The sequence below is a fragment of the Doryrhamphus excisus genome, linkage group LG3, assembly GCF_037039965.1.
Source record: "Doryrhamphus excisus strain RoL-2023G ecotype Guam linkage group LG3, RoL_Dexc_Guam_v1.1, whole genome shotgun sequence".
Classification (NCBI taxonomy): Eukaryota; Metazoa; Chordata; class Actinopteri; order Syngnathiformes; family Syngnathidae; genus Doryrhamphus; species Doryrhamphus excisus.
The window spans coordinates 11,001,976-11,028,252 of NC_136359.1; the positions used below are offsets into that span (position 1 = coordinate 11,001,976).

Here is a 26,277-nt window from a genome sequence, read left to right on the forward strand (position 1 = left end):
TTTTAGAATAAAGTATTGTTGTAAAATATTTTAGTAAGACAATCGTGGAAATAAGGACATTATGAGTCGCTAGCGCGGAAAAGTTGCGTCATTGGTCCGTCGACTCTGATTGGCTAGGCTCGAGCGGGAGGCTGGTGTCTGACGTCACAGTGTATATGCGCATGCGCGATAGCTGACATCAGCCCCCGTGGCTTTATGAAAGACCAAATCCCTCCGCGGACAGCGGTTTTAAAGCCTGTCTGTCGGCGAGAGGAGGGTTTTGTTTTGGCTCAATCGGCCTCGCAGACAGGCTATCAACTTATCCGCTTGTATGTGAGCTTCATTCCGGTTTCTAGTAAAGACGGTCTTCCCTACCTCCCTACCTCCCGCTTCGAGCTGCGCTGTTCTGCGCCGCTCCTGTACCACCAGCCAAAGGACGTAGCCGAGCAGGGAAGTGGGCTTCGTCTTCTTTTTCATTAGGCAGGTAAGTGTGGAGATATAATGTTCATTTTTAAATATCCAAAGTCGTTCTACGTGCATAAAGTGCATAATACAACTCATTTCACCGTTCTGCGCAAAATATGTATCACACGGTTGGACTCGGTGGGTCGGCGTGACCGCGTGTGTGTGGTGATGCTGTGTGTGACGGTGATAGGCCCAATCTGTCATTCTTGATCTTGCAATCCCATTCGCCTCTCTCACCCTACCCGGCTTCGCAACACTAGTCACGGTAATATATTACAGCAAAGTCATTATTTTGACCTCATTTCCTCTAAGTCACAGCGGGCTACTAGCTGTAAATACATTACAATTATTCCTATAAGATGGTGTACTTACTAGCAACTAACCACATAGCCACTATCAGATTATTTGGCCATTAGGATTTATTGGCTTTTGGACTTTTGCCATGGAAACGGAGCCAAACAGATGTGCGACCGCTGGCATTGCAAGCACACATTATTATGAGGTAAAATACAGAGGATGAAAGTCACCTTGTAATTATGACATCGGTATTGAGGCTGCTGGTGCTTCATGCAACTCCCAGTACACCTGCATTATAACAACGATCATGATAAGCCCTAGTAGCATTGATTCGTTCATGTTTGAATTCGTTCATTCAAATCAGTCATTTACGAGCACCTCTTTATGGTTACTGCAGCTTATTGGTGTTTTATTCACTAGCAATGAAATAGTTGTAATACAAAGAGGTCAACAGGTTTGTGGACTGATGAGATCATTGTTGTTGCACTGAACTGTAAGGCTGCCAAGTAGATGCTTAGAATGTAAATTACAGCTACGTATGTACGTATATACTGTGTGTACAGTACAGAATTCGTCCACATAGTATGCATTAGCTTCCTACCCATTACAGGCCATCTCTTACCTGCAGCATTATTTGTACAAAAATGTGTTAATTGCTGTGTATACTCAAACTCGGAGTATCGGTATATATGTGCAAACAAGTCCTTCTTCAGGAAAACACAAGGAAAATGTTGTTAGCCAAGTTAACCAAATGAGTAAAGGGTGTAAATATTCACAACTATTACAACCTGAGGCAACACTGTTGCTTCATATATCACCTTCTTACATAGTAAATCAGCATAAACAGATAATCTACAATGGTAAAATATCAGGTCTTGCAAGTCAGAGAGCCAAAAAAAAATCATTGACTTCACTTTCATTTTCAAATACAAGGAATCAATGAGTATAGTATGTTCTGGGTTTTCATGTCATCATGACAGAGACACAAAACAAGTTTGCCACTTAACGGAGAATAGATCTCTAATATAAAACATGTATACTGTACACTCTGGAGCGGAGATGATCACCTGTCCTGGCCGGGCGAGGTGCATTATAGGCGGACATATGCTCGAAGCACTGCCACTGAGCTCTGGAGACTATAGAGCTGACACAATACAGCCATATGCATGAACTCTGAACTCCGGTGCATCAATTTTTAGATGTTCGTGTCAAACCCAAACAACAATAACAATTCCTATTGCACCAAAAACAAAACAAAACACAGAAATCTATGACACCGTGGCTGTTCAAACAAATATGGCTATTGTTTACAATTACTTCCTGTATACAAGGCTAGTTTTCGCGCGAACATCTGCTCTCGTAAGCGTAGATTTTGCAGCCAAATTGGACGCTCCCTGCAGTGAATACCGTTTGAGTGGCACTTTGGCGGCAAGACGGATAGGACCGGAACCACTGCCACGACAAATCCAGTGTGGTTAAGGGGTAAGATGTGGGATAGAATTGGAATTCAACCAGTCTTCTTTTAGCATCTTCTAAAAGAGAAGTACATAATATCCTATGTAGCAATCAGCAAGAGGAGCTAATTTAAAGGAAAACTCTAAAAAGGTGCAACAGGACTGAGCATGTGTGTGTGTGTTGCTGTGAACTCCAGTCATCCTTTGCATCAGATGAGTCAGAGCAGGCATGATTCTGTCAGGCCCCTCCTCCTTGCCTCAGTCCACCATACTTGCTGGGAAAGTCCTCCATTGAATCTTTTGGTCCAAAGTCTCCTTTTGTTGGTCACACAAAAATTCCATTCCTGTGTAGATGAGAGGCTGAAACGATAAAATACTTTGCCGTTTTGACCTGAAAATGTTTCGTCACAGAGAATAGTCATCTTTCCTGCATCACTACAGTATCCATCAGATAACATAGCTAAGTTAGCTCTAAGTCTGAGAGTGCAGCTGCACGCTTTCACCCACACAAGCTGGCATGTACGGCTTGGACGTCGAGTGTCAACGCGAGAGTTGCTGATGTGAACAAAGATAAGTTGTACAATTATACTCTAGTTTTGTATGGACTTATTTCAAGAGCAAAATGCGAATGAAAGGGTTGAAAAATGTACACGCTCCTTTTTTTTTCCACTCACACAGTCGTAATTTCTAGTCTCACTGTACAACCCTGGTCTTAAGCTTTTGATCATCTGATGAACAGCCTTTTTCACTTTAATGCTTGTTTGCATTAAACTGCCTAATTTACAATTTGCTCATGTAAGACTGTGTTACATGAGCAAACTACACACTATCACAACACATTGGTGAAAGTTGGCTTCATTGCATATGAGCACAAATGACACGTATGAAGTTCAATTCAATGTGTGTGAGTCATGTGGCGTCACAACTCGCGTCACTACATGAGTGGCCAGTTGTCACTGCAACAAAGACACGCTGGACATTTGAATATAAACTGTAAGTGGGCACAGGCACAGTGATGTCAAGTGAGTTGTACTGTAGAAATGGATTCCTGGCTGTGTTTGCTTTATTCCTAGCAGCATGTGACTGAGATTACACAGTAGTGCAGGGTCATTCCATGTCCTCCCACTGTACAACCTGAACCAGTGTGTATGTTGGGGTGTGGGTGGGTGCTTTGAATGGTGGGTGTCTAATGAGACGATTTTAGTACAGTGTTTGCTGAAGTAACCCTTTTTTGCTTTTAAATTACACAGCCTTTATTGTGATGTTACATTTCTAGTGCATTAACTTTGACCTACTCTGTGCTGTAATCTTCAGTTTGATGGTGCCTTGTCTAGTTAAATGAGAATTAAATATTCTATGGTAGCATGGCACACTGTGTACTTGTGCAGCAAGTCTTCAACAATGTCGCCGCATATAAATGATAAAACCAGGGCTAAGTATTACATGCATTTTTAACATAAGGATTGCGACTGATTCCCAAAGAATTCCCAAAAAGTGCAGTTCCTCTTTAAGATACCCCCCCCACCACCATCCCACATCACAGTACATATAAATTACGCCTTTTTTTCCGCACACCTTACAATTATAAATGTTTTGCTGACCAGTATTGATATGCAAGACCAGTGATTTCTTTTGCGATGCAGTACTGAATAATCTTCAGTTTGATGGTGCCTTGTCCAGTTAAATGAGAATTAAATATTCTATGGTAGCATGGCACACTGTGTAATACTTGTGCAGCAAGTCTTGAACAATGTTGCCGCATATAAATGACAAAACCAGGGCTAAGTATTACATGCATTTTTAACGTAAGGATTGCGACTGATTCCCAAAAAATTTCCAAAAAGTGCAGTTCCTCTTTAAGATACACCACCACCATGCCACATCACAGTACAAAGAAAATTACGCATTTTTTTCTCCACACCTTCCAATTATCAGTGTTATGCTGACCAGTAACCAGTATTGATATGCAAGACCATTGATTTCTTTTGCGATGCAGTACTGAATAATCTTCAGTTTGATGGTGCCTTAAATGAGAATGAAATATTCTATGGTAGCATGACACACTGTGTAATACACTGCATATAAATGATAAAACCAGGGCTGGACGCTTTACCTAGTCACCGGGGCACAGGTGCTCCGAAATAGAAGCTTCTTAAATAACACAATTGTCATGCTTAAGAATGTTGTTCAGACTGACCAGGTAAAATGGGAGTGCAGCAGCAGTAATCCGCCAATAAACCGTAATTCAACGGAGCAGAATCAGAAGTAACTACAAAGTAAGCGCATGGAAACAGGAACTAATGCATAACAATGGAAAATAAAGAAGCTTGACACGCAGACTACAACACTGAGCGTGACAACAATTTTATTAATGTTCATTTTTCACCGGACACAACATCAGTCAACCTTCGCGCAATGCTTCAGTATCCAACTGATAACAATTAGCTACGTCAGTGAGTTCAGATTGTGCAGCTGAGATGTCATCAAGCCACAACATGAGACTTGTCTATTTATAAACAGATTCCCTAAAATCTTTACTCTAGTTTGATTCACTTTGTATTAAAGAGCAAAATGCGGATGAAAGGTTTGAAATATGTCCTTGAACTTGTGCTGTTTTTAAAAAAAATTCTACTCGCACAATCTAATTCATATGCGAGTGAACACTTTATAGTCTTAAAAAACTGCACTGGATGCTTGATATTCTAATACATAATGGTGTTTATTACATATCTACATTGTGAAATCATCCACAAGATCTGCATACTAGATTTGCATGTTTATATCTTCTTTGTGTGGGTGGGAGTGACCCTTGGGGATCGTTTATTGATCTCTTGGAAACAAACGGCAACTAATCATAGCAGATGCTGGTGCTTTTGCGGTGTGACTTAACATGCTATCAGTGTTGCTTTAAGGTGCTTTAGGCTGTGTGCTATAAGACCTGAATCCCAGTGCACTTTTAAAACACTAATTATGTCTTAGACAAAGACATTACACTTAACATGTTTTTAAGTACACCCTCACATTTCAGAACTATTTTAGTATATTTTGTCATGAAACAAAAAAAATGAAACTTACGTGTCATACTCCTGAAAAGAGTACTGAAAGAGTGTCAGTTTCAATTATTTTCTAACCAATTTGCATATTAAAATAAAGTATCAGTTTCAGTTTATGGCAAAAACCTTGCAAGAACATATCACATTTTGTTAGATTTAATAGCAGCAGGGCACTGTTAACTGAAATCGCTTGTCTAACACACATGTTAAAAATACTCTATTCACTTTGTTTTTTTTTTAAATAAATGCTTGAGTACATTTTGAATGAATAAGTAAATAGTCGTGTTTTAAATCATCAAAATACAGCAGGAGACTGCAAGTATTACATGCATTTTTAACATAAGGATTGCGACAGATGGGCAAAATTCCCTAAAAGGGCAGTTCCTCTTTAAGACACCCCCCCACCACCACCCCACATCACAGTACAAAGAAAATTATGCATTTTTTTCCACACCTTATCAATGTTTTGATATGCAAGAGCATTGATTTCTTTTGCGATCCAGTACTGAGTAATTTCAGGCAGGTTTTGGCAAAACCAATCTGATACTTGGTGGTAATACAGCGTTTGCGTCTGGTAAGTTTTAACAAGTAGTATATTAAAAATCATATAAAATCAATCATTGGTTTAAATATTTAAATTTGCGTTCTGTAATATCTTTCACGTACCAACAGGGCAGGCAGGTGATTCCAGTGCACGTTTTTCCAAAAGTGTAGTGTGACGTGTTTCAGATTTTTGATACTCACTCATTCAATCATTTTCAACCGCTTATCCTCATGTGGGTGCTTGAGCCCATCCCAGCTGTCTTCGGGCGAGAGGCAGGGTTTTCTCTGGGTACTCCGGTTTCCTCCCACATTCCAAAAACATGCTAGGTTAATTGGCGACTCCAAATTGTCCATAGGTATGAATGTGAGTGTGAATGGTTGTCTCTATGTGCCCTGTGATTGGCTGGCCACCAGTCCAGGGTGTACCCCGCCTCTCGCCCGACGACAGCTGGGATAGGCTCCAGCACCCCTGTGACCCTTGTGAGGATAAGAGGTAGAAAATTAATGCGAGTAATAGGCCATACATGTACCAAAGTAGCACAGGGGTGCTCAAGTTAATCCTACATACAAGAGTCATGTTGCTGGTGTGGAAAAGGACAACGGGGAGTAAATGTGTGTTTGAAACTGAGCATTGCTGTAGGTTGGCAGTAAAGGTGCCTGTAAATTTTAATGTTGTCCAATTGTCAGAACATTACTTACAAGACGGCAGTTGTCTGTTAGAAAGCCCATAATTTACATTGTTACATTACATTGTGTCACAGATAATGTTCAGCTTTGAGCTTTGTCCTACTCTGTTCAGCGGTCAGTAAACGCACCACAGTGCGCAGTTTTGTCAGTTGAGCGATTCATGACATCTCTGAGCCTTCTTGAGCCTCATCCACCATTTCACAGGGTTGATGCTATGCGTGAATGCATCAAGGTGAGTTTTTGGCTCCATTGTGGGAGCCCTGCAGTTGTTTGTTTTCGTTTTCGTGAAGTTAGGCTCCCTTGTTCATCGGTGCTAATATCAGTATTCAAGCTAACTGTATGACTAACTGTTGTTCTAGTGAGTGTCATGTTTGCTTGGTTTCCTTGTTGATTTCTGTGTGTAGTGTGCCTTTGGCTCATCAATGTGTTTGTGTGATATTACGTTACTTTACTTATTATTTACTTGTGTATTTGTTTTGTATGTATGTTATTACAGTACCACATCATAAACCTTAATAAATCCACCAAACAGAGGACAACCTGCCGTGTTCTTTGACTTGAACACACCCCCTATACCTTTGACCGCTTCAAACCAGTGCATCCTTGGAGACATTCTCACCACGCAGAGAACCCTCTCCGTTTCATTGCCCAATATCACGTTCAAGTAGGGATGCACTGATTCACATTTTTTTTTATCTGATCCGTATACCAATACATTTCTGATACCAGAGCTGTGTGTGTGCTAATGTTTGTGTCCCCCCCCCCCATGTTGAGCAGGTGTCTGTGGTTGTATATCATTAATTGCCATGAGGTAATATCCAATAATGAAAATGCAGTTAGCCCTCGTTTATCGCGGTTAATTTCTATCCCAGACTCGATTGCCATAAATGAATTTCTTCAAAGTAAGAGCATTGAAAACCGGTTTATGACTTTATAAATACAGGTTTGAATGTTATTCGAGCCCTGTAGACAAGAAATAACACCCTAATAGACACTTTTACACTCCTATTATTCTTTGTTTACACATTACGGAGGCTACGGTATAACTGCAGTGAAACAAGAGGTGGCTGCTGCTAGCATAGCAGGCTACCAAACTAAGTAGTTGGGTAAGCTTTGAAACACTGAAGAATTCAAAAACGAACCACTTCCACATGGGATGAGAGGAGAAACCCCCTTTTTTTCAAACGCGATCTGGTGAGGGTGCGATATTCAAACTGCGATATGACATTTTGCCTCCATGCTTAACAGCATGAAGTCATAATTCACAAGTGTGTGAAGCCAAAATATTTGGTACACGGTAGCTATATCCAGACCATAATAAATTAAATGTAAATTCCACTTATGGCATCTTTGTGGGTGAGCGTTGTGTCCTGTTCCATTAGAATGTTGCAGTTTGATGTTAAGCCACAGTTGAGACATTTGTGCAGACACTTGAATATTGCACAGCATCTCTTCAGGACAATCAGTACGGGAAAGCATATTGGAACCTCATCAAAGTTTAATCAGTTGTTGTGATGGGATGGCTGGACCAGTGGCGGCCTGAGAAAAATGCATCCCTAATTAATTTGCAATGTTTTTTTTTTTCCATCACAGAGTAATTGGTCCTTTCGATATCTGTCCTTGTGCACAATTAGTAGATTTCAAATTTGCAAAGGGGAAAAAAGCAGGAAAGTATGCAAACTTAAAAAAAAAGAATCGGACGAAGAAATAACTCTGAAATAATTTAGTTCACCTTATGTCAATGCAGATGTCAGCCATTCATTCTGCTATAGAACCAACGCTCCCGGGTTGTTGAGACCGATGCAAAAAGTGAACCCTCTTGTCATCTAGCCTGTTTGGTGTGTGAAAGGAGGAAGACAACCACACATGTAAATTTATGGAAAAAGTATCCAGTTTGTTTTTATTTTTTGTGAAGTTAATTGATAATAAATAATTAATTGTAAATTGAATTTTAACATCAATAGAGTGCAAATTTTCTATGCCTTTGATACATGTGAAGCCATTGTATTGATTGGAATGGGTAAATATGCCCTGAGATTGGTTATTATCCTGTTCACCCGGCTGCCAAGAGAACGTGTGTAAAACTTCATTGTTGTTTCAGCTTTTATGGAGTCATGTGTCCATGTTGCTCCGGGTAACCTTGTTGGTGGTTCAGTGCCTTCCATCTCTTATCACTTCGCTCTGGTATCATTTGAGCAAGACTAGAGACCCCGCCTCAGTATCGACCTTCTCCAGCGCTCACCTTATCTCCTGTTATTTTTTTCTGTTTGTTTTTGCGCACACACCACCACCACCACAATGCCCCATTTAAGACTTTCTTGAGTTGGTGGTTAATTTCAAAGATAGGACAGATATTTCATTGAGTATCATGGTGTCTTCGTTGATGTTTGCTGCCACTCCAGTGGAAAAAAATCTCAACTCAAAGTCAGTATGGAGTCATACAGCATAGAAGAGGGCTTTCCCACTTCAGAGAGAGTCACATTTGTGACATGATTCATCAAATCATATTGTGTTACATTGTTGCTTAATTGTAATCTCTTGATCTCAACTGTAAGAAGTCTTTGAACTTGAATACACTAGGCCAGGGATTTTCAGTGGCACAGTAAACCTACCCCCAAAAGTTAGGGCCTCCTACACCCTGAAAAACTGGACGTAACTGAGTGTGAATTTTTTTTTTCTTCATGTTTCGCAAGATGCTGCACTCACACTTAGAAAATCCATGCGTGAGATAGACAAAAGTATTGGGCCATATCATCACAGCGCATACCGGAAGGGAAAATATGGAGGACCAAAACTGCCAAAACAATAAATAAATAAAAGTGGAAATAAAAACAAAAATGAAAAAAAAGAAAAAATTAAATACAAAAAAATAAATATAAATGGAAATAAAAACAAAAATATTTTTTTTTTAATTTTTAAATCTTGTTTTTTATTTTTGTATGTATTTTTGCTTTTATTTATTTATTTATTTATTTATGTATATATTTTTCATTTTTGTTTTTATTTCCATTTATATTTATTTTTTTGTATTTAATTTTTTGATTTTTTTTCATTTTTGTTTTTATTTTCACTTGTATTTATTTATTTATTTATTATTTTGGCAGTTTTGGTCCTCAGAAATGCAGAAGGAAAAACTATTCAAATGAGGGGGCGGTCCTAAGTGTGTCTTGGGTTGAACTGTTCGCCTATCGGTTGATCGACATGTGAGTGCGAAAATCGACTAGATATGCCTGCAAACAGCCACAGCAAGAGGAAGTCACCACACCACCGATTCGTCCGAAGTTGAAGCTTGTGAAAGCAGAAAGTAAAGAAAGAGTCAACACACCTGAACTGAAATTAAGTAAAAGCGTAACACATCAGCTGTTTCATACTTACATACTTACATACATACCACGTTCCAAATCATCCAAACGATTGGCAGCGTCCCTGAGAAGCTTGGACACCGACTTCCTGGTGGACCTCACCATTATGGTCCCGGTAAATGTATACTTTTCTCCCTGTATACTTCCTCTTGCTGTGGCCGTTTGCAGGCATACCTAGTCGATTTTCGCACTCACATGTCGATCAACCAATAGGCGAACAGTTCAACCCAAGACACACTTAGGACCGCCCCCTCATTTGAATAGTTATTCCTTCTGCATTTCTATGAGGACCAAAGCTGCCAAAATAATAAATAAATAAATAAATAAAAGTGAAAATAAAAACAAAAATGAAAAAAAATCAAAAAATTAAATACAAAAAAATAAATATAAATGGAAATAAAAACAAAAATAAAAAATATATAAATAAATAAATAAATAAAAGCAAAAATAAATACAAAAATAAAAAACAAGATTCAAAAATTCAAAAAAAATTTTTTTTGTATATCCATTTATATTTATTTTTTTGTATTTAATTTTTTTATTTTTTTTTTCCATTTTTGTTTTTATTTCCACTTTTATTTATTTATTATTTTGGCAGTTTTGGTCCTCCATAGGAAAATTGAAGAAAAGTTTGTTAGCTCACCATCGCAATTGCAGTTCATTCCCAAAGGTGTTTGATAGGCTTGGAGTCAGGGGTCTGTGCAGGTTTACACAATACCCTACTCATCCAAGCATTCCGTTGTGCGTCTTTGTTCAGCTTTGTGCACTGGGGCACAATTATGCCAGAAAAGAAAAGGGCCTCCCCTAAACCGTTGACACAAAGTTGGATTCAGGGGCAAACAAGGGGTCAGATTAATTCATTGAACAAGATGTGTGTTTGGGTACTTTTGTTTAGGAATGGGCGATATAAAATAAATTTGACTCATGATAAGATTAAATGATATACGTATTTAAATTCTATCGCACAGTCGTGTTAATGCATGCTGATGATGTGTCTAGCTTGGAGCTTGGCTTAAAGTATTTGCTCTACTGTATGTCTCTAAAGTGTTCCTGCTGGGCTCAGTGGGAGGGTAAAGGCCTGGGAAGGTCAAGTGGTAACCTATAGGAAGAGTGTACAGTTACATTTTTTTAGGCCAACAGACTTGTGAGAAAGGTGTCCAAGACTTCATTCCTCATTTATTTGCAGCAGGCAGCATGCTGTGTGGGGGTTGGTGTTGCTGTGAGAAAAGAGTGAAACATTCAGAGGTTGAGCATCTTTTGTCCTTCTGATCTCAAACTGAGCATCTCTCCCACTGTGTTGCTTTCTCCATGTGATGTATACTATGTTTCCACAGTGAGGCCACCTGCTGTCCAAGTGGGCATCATACGAGTTAGCGGGAGCCTTGTGGTTTTGTAACCCGACTGGTATCATGTCCCACGTAGTGCTCTTATGAAATCTTTTTATATGCTATTGTCTGCAGTTTTTTTTTAACTCTGCTTGCCACTTCACAATTTTGATTGGATGCTGATGCACCACAAGGAAGAGGAAGAGGAAGTGATAGCAGGTGGAGACTTTGATTGAGTTACATTGAAACGGTTCTCACATAACGAATGAATATAAAACTTGGATGAAACAAGAGACAAGCTTATTGTATTGAAATACAGTAAAAGAGAAATACCTTGTTCACATACTCTAAAGTGCATCTCCTTCATCCACCAAATCATTGTATTGCTGTCTCATGCCAATTCAACCAATTCTCATTCTCAACCAATTCAAACCAATCCAACCTCATAATAAATAAAATTTATTTGACACTCCCTATTGGCATACACAGAATGTTAACAACTTCAATGCACATGTGTATCAAAGTTAAATTTTTAGGTATGTAACATTTGCCTGCCATAAAGTAGCATCAATTTGATGAACCAAATTGCTGGCATGATGAAACAAAACACAAAATGCTGACATTTCTATGTGATGAATTCAAACAAGTCAAGTCTTGTAATTGAATACTTTGGCTATGAAAACAACATGTATGCATTTATCAAACTTGGCGTGCATTTAGACTTTTAATTATGCTTGTATGCTTCGCTGGTGTCCCGGTATGCATTTTGTGCATTGAGTTTTGAATTTCAAGGTGGAGTGACAAACTGTCTGTGCATCGGAGCTCTCCCTGTACAATTGCCTCTTGCAGCTGCCACTCCTTGCAATATGGGATTTGTGCTTCCCACCAAAACAGTCTTTAATTTATTCCACGCACGGCACGCCCACTCCGCTGTGATTGGTCACACTCCCAAAATACTTCCCAACTACTCCGAACAACACTTTCTAATATCAGTGTGAATGTAATTGCTAATGGTATATTTTCATGGTCAAGGAATCTAAATATGTGGCTAAAGTAAATGGTCTGCGCACTCTGGGTGCTTTTCTATTAGGAAAATGAATTAGGGAGGGGTAAAACATTCTTTTGGCATTATAGCCTTACAGATTTACCTTTCTGGCTGATACATGGTATCTGTATCACACAATCTTGATTAGGACTATGCTGCTGTGTCTTAAACGTTTCCACTTTCCAATAACACCACTTAGAATTGATCGCAGATTTTCCAAGAGGCCAGAAATTTCACAAATTGTGATATCGTATGACTTTTGCCTTACTGCCTTTGGTAATGGGACTTAATATTAATTTAGTCTGGTTACCTTAAATCCCTTGATTGGCTGGCGACCAGTCCAGGGTGTACCCTGCCTCTCGCCTGAAGACAGCTGGGATAGGCTCCAGCATGGCCATCTTGTGAGGATAAGCGGTAGAATATGGATGGATGGTTACCTTAAATATTTTACTACGTGTTCTTGTTGTTGACTAAGCACGCGACACAACATTGGCAAATAAAAAAAAAAAATTATCCAAACAATCTAGTTGTCGACTGCACGAATGGTTAGCGCACAGGCCTAGTTCAATTCCACCCTCGGCCATCTCTGTGTGGAGTTTGCATGTTCTCCCCGTGCATGCGTGGGTGTTCTCCGGGTACTCCGGTTTCCTCTCACATTACAAAAACATGCTAGGTTAATTGTCGACTCCAAATTGTCCATAGGTATGAATGTGAGTGTGAATGGTTGTTTGTCTATATGTGCCCGCGACTCTCGTGAGGAAAAAGCGGTAGAAAATGAATGAATGAATGAATGTCCCCTGTGATTGGCTGGCAACCAGTCCAGGGTGTACCCCGCCTCTTGCCCGAAGACAGCTGGGATAGGCTCCAGCACCCCTCCGACCCTCGTGAGGATAAGCGGTAGAAAATGAATAAATGAAGTAATCTAGTTGTCTGTCCTTACTACACCAATTTCTTGTGTAACGAAGACCTGTTGCTTGACTGACAACATGCTAACTGCCAACTGCAGACTAAACCAAAGATATGTTTGATAAGTTACCGGTTTCCCCTGTTTATTACCTGTAGATTTTAGAATAATTACCTGTAATTTAGAATAATAATTATTAATGTTGTGTGTTTTAGTAACAATAATGCATTTCAAGTGCACCTATAACAATATACAGATGAAAACAATGGATAAAATAAACAAATGAAACACAATATAGAAGGAGTTAGTGGGAGTCTGTAATCTTGAACAGAGTTTGGAGTCTGGATTTGAAGATGTAAAGCGAGTCAATATTACGGACGTGGAGTGGTAAGGAGTTCTTGAGTTTGGTTGCAGAGTGAGACTTTCTCCCCAATGTCCAGAGGTAGGGAGAGGGTGCTGTGAGATGGAGTGGTGATGGATGGTGTTGGATCGCCCTGAAGGTGCGTGTGCTCATGCCGTGACCACCTGGTGCAACCAACTGGACTTTACGCGTCAACCGCGCCCAAGCGTAGTGCCAATTGTCTTGTGAGTGTGTGCCCCTTTAAGTCCACTTGAATACTGCCAGTCAGATGCAATGTCTTCCAGAAAGAATGATTTTAAAAAAAGACATGTTTTGTAAAAAAAGTTACATCAAATTTGATGTAAATGCATTTACATTTTGGAAACAAGGGTGAATATTTAATTTTGAAAAAAATTCTACAAAGTTCACCTTGCTCGTGCTTGTCGCTTCCATGATAATGAGCCAAACCACTTGTGTGTTTGTTATGTGGGGAGGGGTTGTTTTTTTCATCTCTTTGGATTAAAATGAAAAGTAACCACCCAGAACTTTTCACAATGGCATTGAAGACGTTGTTGCCATTCCATGGTTCAGTCTGGTAAAAACACGCTGCACCTGTCACAGCAAACGACTATGCTACTATGGTACAAATGGTGAGTCAGTATTCATTTTCTTCATTTTTTTTCTTCTGCAAGTTTCTTGTTTTAGCAAGCTTCTGTAGCATTACATTACTATAACATCCAACCCTCTACCCCCTCGTTTAGTGTTTCGGTTCCATGAGCTCAGAAAGGTTGGGACAGCAGGGTTGAAGGATACTAGAATCGACAGCTAAAGTTGTCCTTTAAATAAAATGTGTGTGAGATATTTTATCTCTGCTCAACTGTCAGGGAGCTCATCATGGCCTTGCGGCCCTTTGTCTCCCTCCTCATTGTGAAATACGATGCCTTCACATGGACTCTTGACTTGATGTCAAGTACCCACCCAACCACCCACCCACACAAACATGGACGTGCGTTGCGATTGTGTTTGAACTGATAGCCATGTGATTATATTTAAGACTTGTGTGTATGAATATGTACCACTCCATAATTTCCTTATCCACTTATATTAACATCATTGCGTAGTGAAAAGACTACAACAGGTATTTGTGTTGGCCTGTACTCTATGTGAGAAGATGTCAACAATGTCAACGCGTTGACTTGGGCAGCTGCTAACTATGGAAACCCAATACATAGTAGTATTCAACACTGACCTACATCATTTTGTGCAGTTTGGTGGAATATTTTTCTTTGTTATCTAAGGCAGAGCTTGTAGAGCATCCTTCTAAAGATGTCAGGCTGTTTAACAGCGCCACTTACCCAACACATTTTTGTGAAGTCCTTCGTCATGCTTCAGCGTCCCTTTGCCATGGTTACACATCCAGGTAGAGACGTGTGCCAGCCTGTCATGTCAAATTACCACCACACCCTTGTTTAGTCATTGTCCTTGCTTAACTGTCTTTGAGACGTTTATGGGCGATTTAATAACCTTTAATCAATGAGTGCCATCTCAGATATATGCCCACGTTCAGTTCTATTTTGGTCTCCCCATGTTTTCCTCATACTCCTCTTGTGCATGGATGAATTATCTGTCAGCTGCCACGTCATCACACAGACAACGTTGAAAGTGATTCTGCCTATCAGGCGGAACTGGATTAGCGGTGTTTATACATGACTCGCCAGAGCCTCACACAACCAGAGGCTGTTAGGATGCTGTCAGGCAACTAGACTGTGGCGTGCTCCTCCTGTGCTGCATGCAATCTACCCATCAGGCATTAAAACAACATACGTTTGAAGCTTTTGTTATCTACTGTAGTGGCATTGTGAAGGGATTATTCCTATGAGTCACAATAAAAAGGAGTGGAATAAGCTGAGTAATAGTGGATTTCACTTCATTGAAGTGTTATTTTTGGGGGCTAAGCCGCACCCACTAAGTTTAGAGAGGAAAAACAGATTTGTACATAGTCTTCTCTTTCAACACAGAAAAACTGGTGTTGAAATCCAAATACAGAGGTACGGAGAGTTCCATGGGTTACCTACACTACACTCGCGACACCCCTAGCAGCAACAGAACCAATTTTGGGCAATAGCAGTAAGAAGACGGTACAGATTGTGTTTGACCGTACAGATGTATCTACCTTTTGATTGTTCAGTTCCTGTGTGATGATTTTAGCCTTCTTTTTGAGATGACACAGCGTATTTTGGAGCTTCACTATTGGGGTTGCAGGATGGGACATCCCAAATGATTCACAGGTTTATTTTAAATGACAATGTACGTTGCACAGGTGGTCAAAACACCACTATGGTGAGGGTAGCAGGAATGTGTACAAAAAACCCAGAAATATCGACAGTCACGGGAGAATACACAGAAGGAATAGTGTAGAAAGCAGCAGTGGTGTTCATGATCCTGCTGTAAATTATTATTTGTGTTTATGTGGGCGATGAGGAAGTGGATCAGACATTTTGATTGATTGGGATAATATGCAAATGGTGAGTGAATTTACTCCCATCACAAACGTTGGGTCATACTGATTCTTATTTACAGTATACATTTATTTCTTAACCATTTTCAAGCTTCAACCATTTGAAATAGTTATGTTAAAGCTGAATATTTGCTTGAAAAAACTAATTTTTTTACTATGTTAACAAAAAAGCATGCTAAACAGGGCGGATGCTAACCAAGGTCCCATTGTTAATACAGTAAATGGCCATGTGGTCAAAAAGAGCTATGCTTTCCTTTCCACTTTATACTGCACTCCAAATCAGCGTTAAATCATTTTTTTAAGGTGTAAAAAGAAATTGACCCACTCTAAAACATACAAGTCCACATACTCACCATTGTTAAAACCCTCCTCTTATTATTTTCTCTCTCTTTTCATCATCTTTTGGAATAAGAATAGCAAAAAAGAAGCATCGAAAGACAGACTTTTGAGGCGTTCTTTGGCGAAAGTTTTGGTAGGTTTCTGAATTGTACAACCTTGAAAACATTCTGCTTGCTTACAACAGATTTTCAGTTAACATCCAGTCACTCATCTCTGTTTCACCTCTATATGCAAAAGTTGTACATGCAACTTTTCTTTTCTGCTGGCCTTTTTTTCCATTTACTTTGCAAAAAAAATGAATCACATGGACACCCTGTTAATTTCAGCATTGTTGGCTCTAAAATACTGTACACCAGGCATTACCTAATAATAACCATTCACTAATCAATTTTGTTATGAATAAATCATGTGTCCAATTAACTTGTGTCTCACCTCCCTGCTCCTTCCCGTCTTTGACCCATCCCTTTTGCTTCACTCTCCTTCTGTTTTCACTCTTTTTCCTCCACTTATCTCTCTCTCTCTCTCTCTCTTGCTCTCTTTCGCTCTCTCTCTCCCTGTCTTGCCCCCCACACAGATGCTCCCAGCCGTCCAGATTGACAGGAGTGATGGGATGTGTCAACTAGGTATTTCACCTATCCCAACATTTTCACACTGCAAAACAGAGGGACTGGTTTAGGGAAATCTTTAAATTAAGTGGGGTGGGGAAATTTGGTACCCGTCACAAAAATAAAAAGTTAAAATTAAGTGTGAGACAGGGAGCCTCTTTTTATTAAGCATAAATAGCATGGGGCCTCCGCTACTTTCCATCCCCTATAAACACAAAATATTGTATTGGTTTTGGTGGTTTGTCCACTTAGGTATTAAAATAACTGAAAATAACAAACATATGTGAAAAACTGTATGAAAAGATTTTTAGTTCTTGCATTTTATAGTATACCTTATTTTCTGGACTATAAGTTGCTCCGGAGTATAAATCGCACAAGGCCAAAAATGCATAATTATGGAGAAAAAAAAAACATACATAAGTCGCACTGGAGTATAAGTCGCATTTTTTGCGGGTAATTTATTTTACAAACTACTTGACCAAAACAGACATTACATCCTCCTGGAAGGCAAGTTTTAACAATAAAAAATAGAGAACAGGCTGAATAGGTGTAAGATATGCTAACACAATGGTTATTCAGCTACATGAAAAATAAACATGAACAGAAAAGGTGTCCAGTGTTTATGTCACATAAACAGTTTTTTAATTTATAAGTTGCTCTGGAGTATAAGTCGCAGGAACAGCCAACCTATGGAAATATATATATATATATATATATATATATATATATATATATAGACACTGTATTTTCCAGACTGAGTCACACTTTTTTTTTCCATAGGTTGGCTGTTCCTATAAATCACATGGACACCCTGTTAATTTCAGCATTGTTGGCTCTAAAATACTTTACACCAGGCATTACCTAATAATAACCATTCACTAATCAATTTTGTTATGACTAAATCATGTGTCCAATTATATATATACAGTGAAGAAAATAAGTATTTGAACACCCTGCTATTTTGCTATTTCTCCCACTTAGAAATCATGGAGGGGTCTGAAATTTTCATCGTAGGTGCATGTCCACTGTGAGAGAGATAAACTAAAAAGAAAAATCCAGAAATCACAATGCATGATTTTTTAACAATTTATTTGTGTGATACAGCTGCAAATAAGTATTTGAACACCTGAGAAAATGAATGTTAATATTTGGTACAGTAGCCTTTGTTTGCTATTACAGAGGTCAAACGTTTCCTGTAGTTTTTCACCAGGTTTGCACACACTGCAGGAGGGATCTTGGCCCACTCCTCCACACAGATCTTCTCTAGATCAGTCAGGTTTCTGGGCTGTCGCTGAGAAACACGGAGTTTGAGCTCCCTCCAAAGATTTTCGATTGGGTTCAGGTCTGGAGACTGGCTGGGCCATGCTAGAACCTTGATATGCTTCTTACGGAGCCACTCCTTGGTTTTCCTGGCTGTGTGCTTCGGGTCGTTGTCGTGTTGGAAGACCCAGCCACGACCCATCTTCAATGCTCTGACAGAGGGAAGGAGGTTGTTCCCCAAAATCTCACAATACACGGCCCCAGTCATCCTCTCTTTAATGCAGTGCACTCGTCCTGTCCCATGTGCAGAAAAACACCCCCAAAGCATGATGCTACCACCCCCATGCTTCACAGTAGGGATGGTGTTCTTCGGATTGTACTCTTCATTCTTCTTCCTCCAAACACGCTTATTGGAATTATGACCAAAAAGTTCTATTTTGGTCTCATCTGACCATAAAACTTTCTCCCATGACTCCTCTGTATCATCCAAATGGTCATATGCAAACTTAAGACGGGCCTTGACATGTGCTGGTTTAAGCAGGGGAACCTTTCGTGCCATGCATGATTTCACATCATGACGTCTTAGTGTATTACCTACAGTAACCTTGGAAACGGTGGTCCCAGCTCTTTTCAGGTCATTGACCAAGTCCTGTCGTGTAGTTCTGGGCTGATTCCTCACCTTTCTTAGAATCATTGAGACCCCACGAGGTGATATCTTGCATGGGGCTCCACTCCGATTGAGATTGACCGTCATGTTTAGCTTCTTCCATTTTCTAATGATAGCTCCAACAGTGGACCTTTTTTCACCAAGCTGCTTGGTAATTGCTCCGTAGCCCTTTCCAGCCTTGTGGAGGTGTACAATTTTGTCTCTGGTGTCTTTGGACAGCTCTTTGGTCTTCGCCATGTTACAAGTTAAAGTCTTACTGATTGTATGGGGTGGACAGGTGTCTTTATGCAGCTAACGACCTCAAACAGGTGCATCTGATTCAGGATGATACATGGAGTGCAGGTGGACTTCTAATGGGCAGACTAACAGGTCTTTCAGGGTCAGAATTCTAGATGATACACAGGTGTTCAAATACTTATTTGCAGCTGTATCACACAAATAAATTGTTAAAAAATCATGCATTGTGATTTCTGGATTTTTCTTTTTAGTTTATCTCTCTCACAGTGGACATGCACCTACGATGAAAATTTCAGACCCCTCCATGATTTCTAAGTGGGAAAAATAGCAAAATAGCAGGGTGTTCAAATACTTATTTTCTTCACTGTATATATATATATATATATATATATATATATATATATATAATAGCTTCCAAAAATAACCCACAAATGGTGATATCCACAAAGTAGCCAGCTTTATTTTTTTTAAGACTGTAAAACCCCTCATCATGCGTTTTTTAAACTTTTTCTCAAACTGGCATTAACATTTCAGATTTTTCTCAAAAATTCAATCCTTCGTTTGAATTTTTCGGCTTAAAACTGCAACAATTGTGCTCTCTGCTATTGTGGAGTCACATCATCACCTCTTTGTGCCTCTCGCACAAAAATACAAAAGATTTTTTGAAACATTGAAAGATAACTCAATTACAGTTTTTGATATCATTGCAAGTTCTTTGTAGGTCTGACATCCAAAACAGTGCAGTGCAGTGCAGCAAAGTGCACCGGGCAGATTACTTCCTGTTTCATTTCCACATTTTTTATGAATATCATGTTTTCTGGAATTTTCTGCTGTGTCTCACATATTTTCCACTCTAACAAGAAACTAGATTTTCTTGTTTTTTTTGTTTTTTGTTTTTTTTACATATAGCTAAAATAACTTAACTTTACTAGCTTTGTGTTTGGACCAGTTGGGCATTGGTTTACTGTTATTTTTATTACTGTCTGGCTGATTAGCAGACCAAACAATCTATCATAATGCTTTTTGGAAAGCTACCAGTTCTGCATTCTGAGCAGTCTAAATGATGGGACTCGATTTAAATAAAAATATATATTTACATACTTTTGGAAGAGTGGTAGCGTGACAATTCTGGCACTGGAGCCTTTTATTAATGAATCCTGTCAACGACTCTGGCGCTTGAATACCAGTATTGACGAAGGGACGTGGCAGACCTTAAGGCCTCGTTTTACACAAACAAAAGTTGCCGTGACACCAGAATGAAGACAGACTACCTACTGTTTTTTTAGGATTTCAATCTCACACTCGTACTGTTATGCATGTTGTTTCATTTGTCTTCCTTAACTTTGAACGCTCTCTGCATCCTCGCTCTCTCTCTATCTCCTCTCTCCTGCTACCTCCACGGACAACTAATTTTCTGCTATACTTGAATTATTGATGAGTAGTTCAGAATTCCAACAGCTGTTTTGGATTGGACTGTTTGTACAGCCGCTGTAGAACAGCAAAAATGCTGGTTGCCGTTCTATTTTATAACACTGGTCTACAAATTTTGGATTTGATCTGCTTCTGAGATATACAAAAGTGGGTAAATCTCATTTATTTTGATGAGATGAACTGAAATCAGTTGATTAACTATGCTGGTTAGCTGATTCAATATATGATATTCAATATATTCAATGATATTGTTTATACAAATCTGTTTATACAATATATTTACGAATTTCTGCTTAAAAATAATAATTATTTTGAAAAGGTTTAAGTGGCACTTCTTTATCTGTCAAGAAATATTATAAGAGACATTCTTTAAGACATCAGGTGATTCTATATCTTATGAAAAAACAGCTAAAGTATCACGTAAATCAACAAAGTTCCCCTTTTCACTATCTGAACGGTACTTTTTGGCTTGTCTTTTATACTCAGCAGCAGGGTCATCATCCCAGACTACATTCTAACAGTAGTGAGCACGCATAGATGGATTCCACTTTCCCTGATATCATTTCTCCGTTGCTGTTATGTGCTGGTGGAATCCCCGTGCTCACCGCTCACTTCTCCACAGTTCAATTCGTTGTAGGACTTTAGGATGTTTGCCACCAGCTGCTTATAATTATCTGCTTTGTCGTCTCCAAGAAACTCTGATGCAAAAGTGAGGTTCTCCCATCGTTCATGAAATTTGTCTACATGCGTACCTTTGGTCCACTTCCAAGAGATGGATTTCTGTAAATAAAAACAAAATATTTTATGTCAAAACTGTAGACATATTAAAATGAATGAATTGGAATATGCAGACAGGCTTTTAGATAAATCTGGTTGCTTGTAGACACCACTACGTTCTGATAAACTACTGTTTTTGCCTCATTTTGCATAAATTTCTTATTTTGACTTCTTCTCACTTTTTCTTTATTAGTGACCTAAACCAAGAAAACTAACAAACTACTTTTGTGCCGGAAACATTTTGCTTGTAGACCAGTGTAAACTATGATTGTAGGGAGGAGGGAAAATAAACAACTTTGGAGCATCTGATGTGAACTTGAATTCATTTAATCCTGATATTAATCCCATTTATCCTCTGTCTTGTTTTTTTCCAAGCAGATAAGACGTCTTTGGATGATGTAATCAGACTGAAGGACTCATCTGCAGTGTTGACGCCGGAGCGAGACAAAGGCGGGAAGGAGGAAGAGTGGGTGGACTCTGGTGATACAAACATGGGCGTGGGCAAGAACACCTCCTCCAAGTCAATGGACAGCGGGAGCGAGGGAGGGAAATATGAAGAGGAGAGCAAACACGGAGCGGACTTCTACCCCATTCCGGTACATGCATGTGTTTTCAAGATTCAGATGAATTTTCCACCCATGAAAGACCTACAGAGAATAAAGATGCACTAAAACGGACTAAAAACTTGATGGTACCAAAAAAAAAAAAAAAGATACTGCACAAAGTCTATAGTGAAAAACCATATATCTTTGTGTAAAAATATCAGAAGTAGTTGTTGTTGTTAAGTGGGTGTCTTCCTGTCCAGGGGTAGAGGGTGTAAGTAGTGGGAAGAGTTCAGCTTCCTGAGGGTCTGGTACCTTATTCCTGAAGGCAGACGGCTTAAGTGGCAGTGAGAGGGCTGCCACAATAGAAGGAGCACTTTCTCAATTCAGTTTGCAGAGGAATTTGAGGTGTTTTGGGATCTTGTTTGCCTGCAATGTGGTGTTTTTGGACCTTCAAATGTGTACCTTCGGGAATCTGGTGCTGCTCACCCTCTCCATAGCAGTGCCATCGAGGATCAGTGCTGTTGTGCTCCGGGGGTATTTTCCTAAAGTCCACAATGATTTCTTTGGCTTCCTCAGACCAAAGACAAGATTGTTGATATGCTGGGGAATGATTGTGTTAAATGCTAACCTCAAGTCCATGTGAGTCCTTTAAGTCCCGGTGGGTGATACTTGGGTGGAGGGTCACTGTGATGGATTCTCAGTGGACCTGTTTGACCTACAGTGGGGCAAAAAAGTATTTAGTCAGCCACCAATTGTGCAAGTTCTCCCACTTAAAAAGATGAGAGAGGCCTGTAATTTTCATCATAGGTACGCTTCAACTATGAGAGACAAAATGAGAAAAAAAAATCCAGATAATCATATTGTTTGATTTTTAAAGAATTTATTTGCAAATCATGGTGGAAAATAAGTATTTGGTCAAAAACAAAAGTTCATCTCAATACTTTGTGATATACCCTTTGTTGGCAATGACAGAGATCAAACGTTTTCTGTAACTCTTCACAAGATTTTCACACACTGTTGTAGGTATTTTGGCCCATTCCTCCATGCAGATCGCCTCTAGAGCAGTGATGTTTAGGGGCTGTCGCTGGGCAACACGGATTTTCAACTCCCTCCAAAGATTTTCTATGGGGTTGAGATCTGGAGACTGGTTAGGCCACTCCAGGACCTTGAAATGCTTCTTATGAAGCCACTCCTTCGTTGCCCGGGCGGTGTGTTTGGGATCGTTGTCATGCTGAAAGACCCAGCCACGTTTCATCTTCAGTGCCCTTGCTGATGGAAGAAGGTTTTCATTCAGAATCTCACGATACATGGCCCCATTCATTCTCCCATTTACACGGATCAGTTGTCCTGGTCCCTTTGCAGAAAAACAGCCCCAGAGCATGATGTTTCCACCCCCATGCTTCACAGTAGGTGTGGTGTTGTTTGGATGCAACTCAGCATTCTTTCTCCTCCAAACACGACGAGTTGAGTTGATACCAAAAAGTTCTATTTTGGTTTCATCTGACCATATTACATTCTCCCAATCCTCTTCTGGATCATCCAAATGCTTTCTAGCAAACTTCAGACGGGCTTGGACATGTACTGGCTTCAGCAGGGGGACACGTCTGGCACTGCAGGATTTGAGTCCCTGGCGGCGGAGTGTGTTACTTATGGTAGCCTTCGTTAATATGGTCCCAGCTCTCTGCAGGTCTTTCACTAGGTCCCCCCGTGTGGTTCTGGGATTTTTGCTCACCGTTCTTGTTATCATTTTGACCCCACGGGGTGAGATCTTGCGTGGAGCCCCAGATCGAGGGAGATTATCGGTGGTCTTGTAGGTCTTCCATTTTCTCACAATTGCTCCCACAGTTGATTTCTTCACACCAAGCTGCTTAACTATTGCAGATTCAGTCTTCCCAGCCTGGTGCAGGTCTACAATTTTGTTTCTGATGTCCTTTGACAGCTCTTTGGTCTTGGCCATAGTGGAGTTTGGAGTGTGACTGTCTGAGGTTGTGGACAGGTGTCTTTTATACTGATAACCAGTTCAAACAGGTGCCATCAATACAGGTAACGAGTGGAGGACAGAGGAGCTTCTTAAAGAAGAACTTACAGGTCTGTGAGAGCCACAAATCTTGCTTGTTTGTAGGTGACCAAATACTTATTTTCCACCATGATTTGCAAATAAATTCTTTAAAAATCAAACAATGTGATTATCTGGATTTTTTTTTCTCATTTTGTCTCTCATAGTTGAAGCGTACCTATGATGAAAATTACAGGCCTCTCTCATCTTTTTAAGTGGGAGAACTTGCACAATTGGTGGCTGACTAAATACTTTTTTGCCCCACTGTATGTGCAAACTGAAGCAGATCATGGGAGGGAGCATGGATTTAATATTGACCTGCATGACCAACCGCTCAAAGGACATCCTATCCATCCACTCATCCATCCATCCATGGATGGCTGGATGGATCAAAGGCAAAGTAACACACCCAAGTATTAACAAGGGTGTTGTCCACCATATTAAGCTATGTGCTTGCACATATACGATATGTTCTGCATGACCGATGCCTCAAAGCATTTCGGAATTATTTTTTATTAGCAAAAATGATAGAGGCAAAGTAACACAGTCAAGTATTAACAAGGGTGTTGTCCACCATATTAAGCTATGTGCTTACACATATAAGATATGTTCTGCATTACCAATGGCTCAAAGCACTTCATAATGATTTTTTATTGGCAAAAATGATAGAGGCAAAGTAACACACTCAAGTATTAACAAGGGTGTTTTCCAAAATATTAAGCCATGTTCAGGCTGCTGATATTTGTATTTATATGTTCATGTGTACGGTTCATGTTAGTGTGAACAGCACAATTCAGATTTTTTCAAATGCGACTCAGGCCTCATTCGTATGTGGTTATTGATCCGGTATGACTGCAGTATGAACAGACAGGTTGCATATATCCGACCTGTACGTCTTTGAATGACAGTAATGCTGTGCTTACTGAAAGTTTCATAAAGATACTCACCGATGTTGGCAAAGCTCTTCTTTACATATTTTTTCATAGCTGTCAGTGAAGCGGCTTAAGGTTACTGCCACACACACACACACACACACACACACACACTTCTCGGAACAAATACAACAGAACATACTGCTCTAGCTGAAATTCTTCTTCTCGTTCTTCTTAATCTGCTGTTTGAGAAAATATTGACTCCTGGTCCGACCGTCTCATCCCGGGCGCGGTACGTTCACATCGACAAGTCACATTTATTTGGTGGTATGAACAACCACATTAAAAAAATCTGACTTCGGCATCTCATACCCTGCAGTGTGAACTTAGCCTAAGAGAAATGATAAAAAGTAATAGCAATTTTTTGTGACTCAATCAACAAAACACACACAAAACAACTTCATTCACAATCTTTAGAGCTCAACTTTAAGTATGACATTAATGGTAAACTGATTCTAACCTCAAGTATTACGGAATGTGACATTTTTGCATTGTACAAAAAAAAGTAGCCGATATAAGCTTCAGACATCCTTCCCTCCAAAGCCTGACCCGGCATTTCGCTATTCCAGTGCCCTTTCGTGATTACGTTACAAAAGTGGCCGTGAATCCTGTCTGCTTTCATGTCCTGCTGGTGCGCACAAAATCACAAAGGGGAAGGAAATGTGACTGATTTTTAGTTTCCTCCTTGGTTGTCTTGTGGGATTGTGAAGAGATGTTTGTGATACCAAAGCTTCCACTTATTTACTTAAATGTGGTCAACATATGCATGTCTAGCAATAACACTTAGGGGAAGTGTCTCACGTGCTCATGTCTGTAATATAATAATAATTCTGACACCATCCAGTGTTAGATGAGGTGTTAGGTAGATAGATAGATTGGTAGACATGTAGCTGGATAATAGATAGATAGATGCACTGTACTAGATAGAGTAGAAATGGCACCATGGCACCAAAATATTTATTGCTGCCACCCAACAGCGAACAACTATAAATGGAGTCAAGTGAAGTTGTGATTATCAAACACCCCTGAGCATTTTTTTGAGCAAAGCAAAGAAGTTGAAACATTCACAATAATAACATTCACTGATATAGTGTTGTGATGAGTAATTATCAGTAGATTGTAGACATTTACAGAATAAGCGCTGTCGGCTGGCACTATATCAATTTCGCAAGTCAGAGCTGCCTCCATTTGTTGGCAAATACTGAGCATCTGACAACCAGTATGTTGTTTGACAGGCAGTGATTGACACTGACAGATCTATGCAGAAACTGCATGATACAAGGTGAAAGACGTATTTGATAAGATTCCTAGACTATATCTGGTAGAAAAAAATTCATTTTGCTTTTCTACGGTCAAACTTATTCTGATGTGTTTTCACTCACAATTCCCAGTCTGGGTTGAGGAAAGATAAAGTAGCTGATAGTAGAAGTACCTTTCATGTGTAATAATACAGTCC

General features: G+C 39.6%; 1 protein-coding gene across 6 annotated transcripts in view; it reads left to right on the forward strand.

The window, feature by feature from the left end:
* Nucleotides 1-163: 163 nt before the first annotated feature.
* Nucleotides 164-26,277, forward strand: part of slc23a2 (solute carrier family 23 member 2) — a 38,944-nt gene continuing 12,830 nt past the window's right edge. Inside the window, exons 1-3 of one of the 6 annotated variants that reach the window (XM_058069914.2) lie at nt 164-463; nt 16,886-16,934; nt 21,664-21,884. In XM_058069914.2, coding sequence (XP_057925897.2) covers nt 16,886-16,934; nt 21,664-21,884 — 270 coding nt within the window. In that variant the 5' untranslated portion in view covers nt 164-463. The remainder of the gene's footprint in view (nt 464-16,885; nt 16,935-21,663; nt 21,885-26,277) is intronic. The other 5 variants (XM_058069915.2, XM_058069918.2, XM_058069923.2 and 2 more) reach the window with 5 other exon arrangements.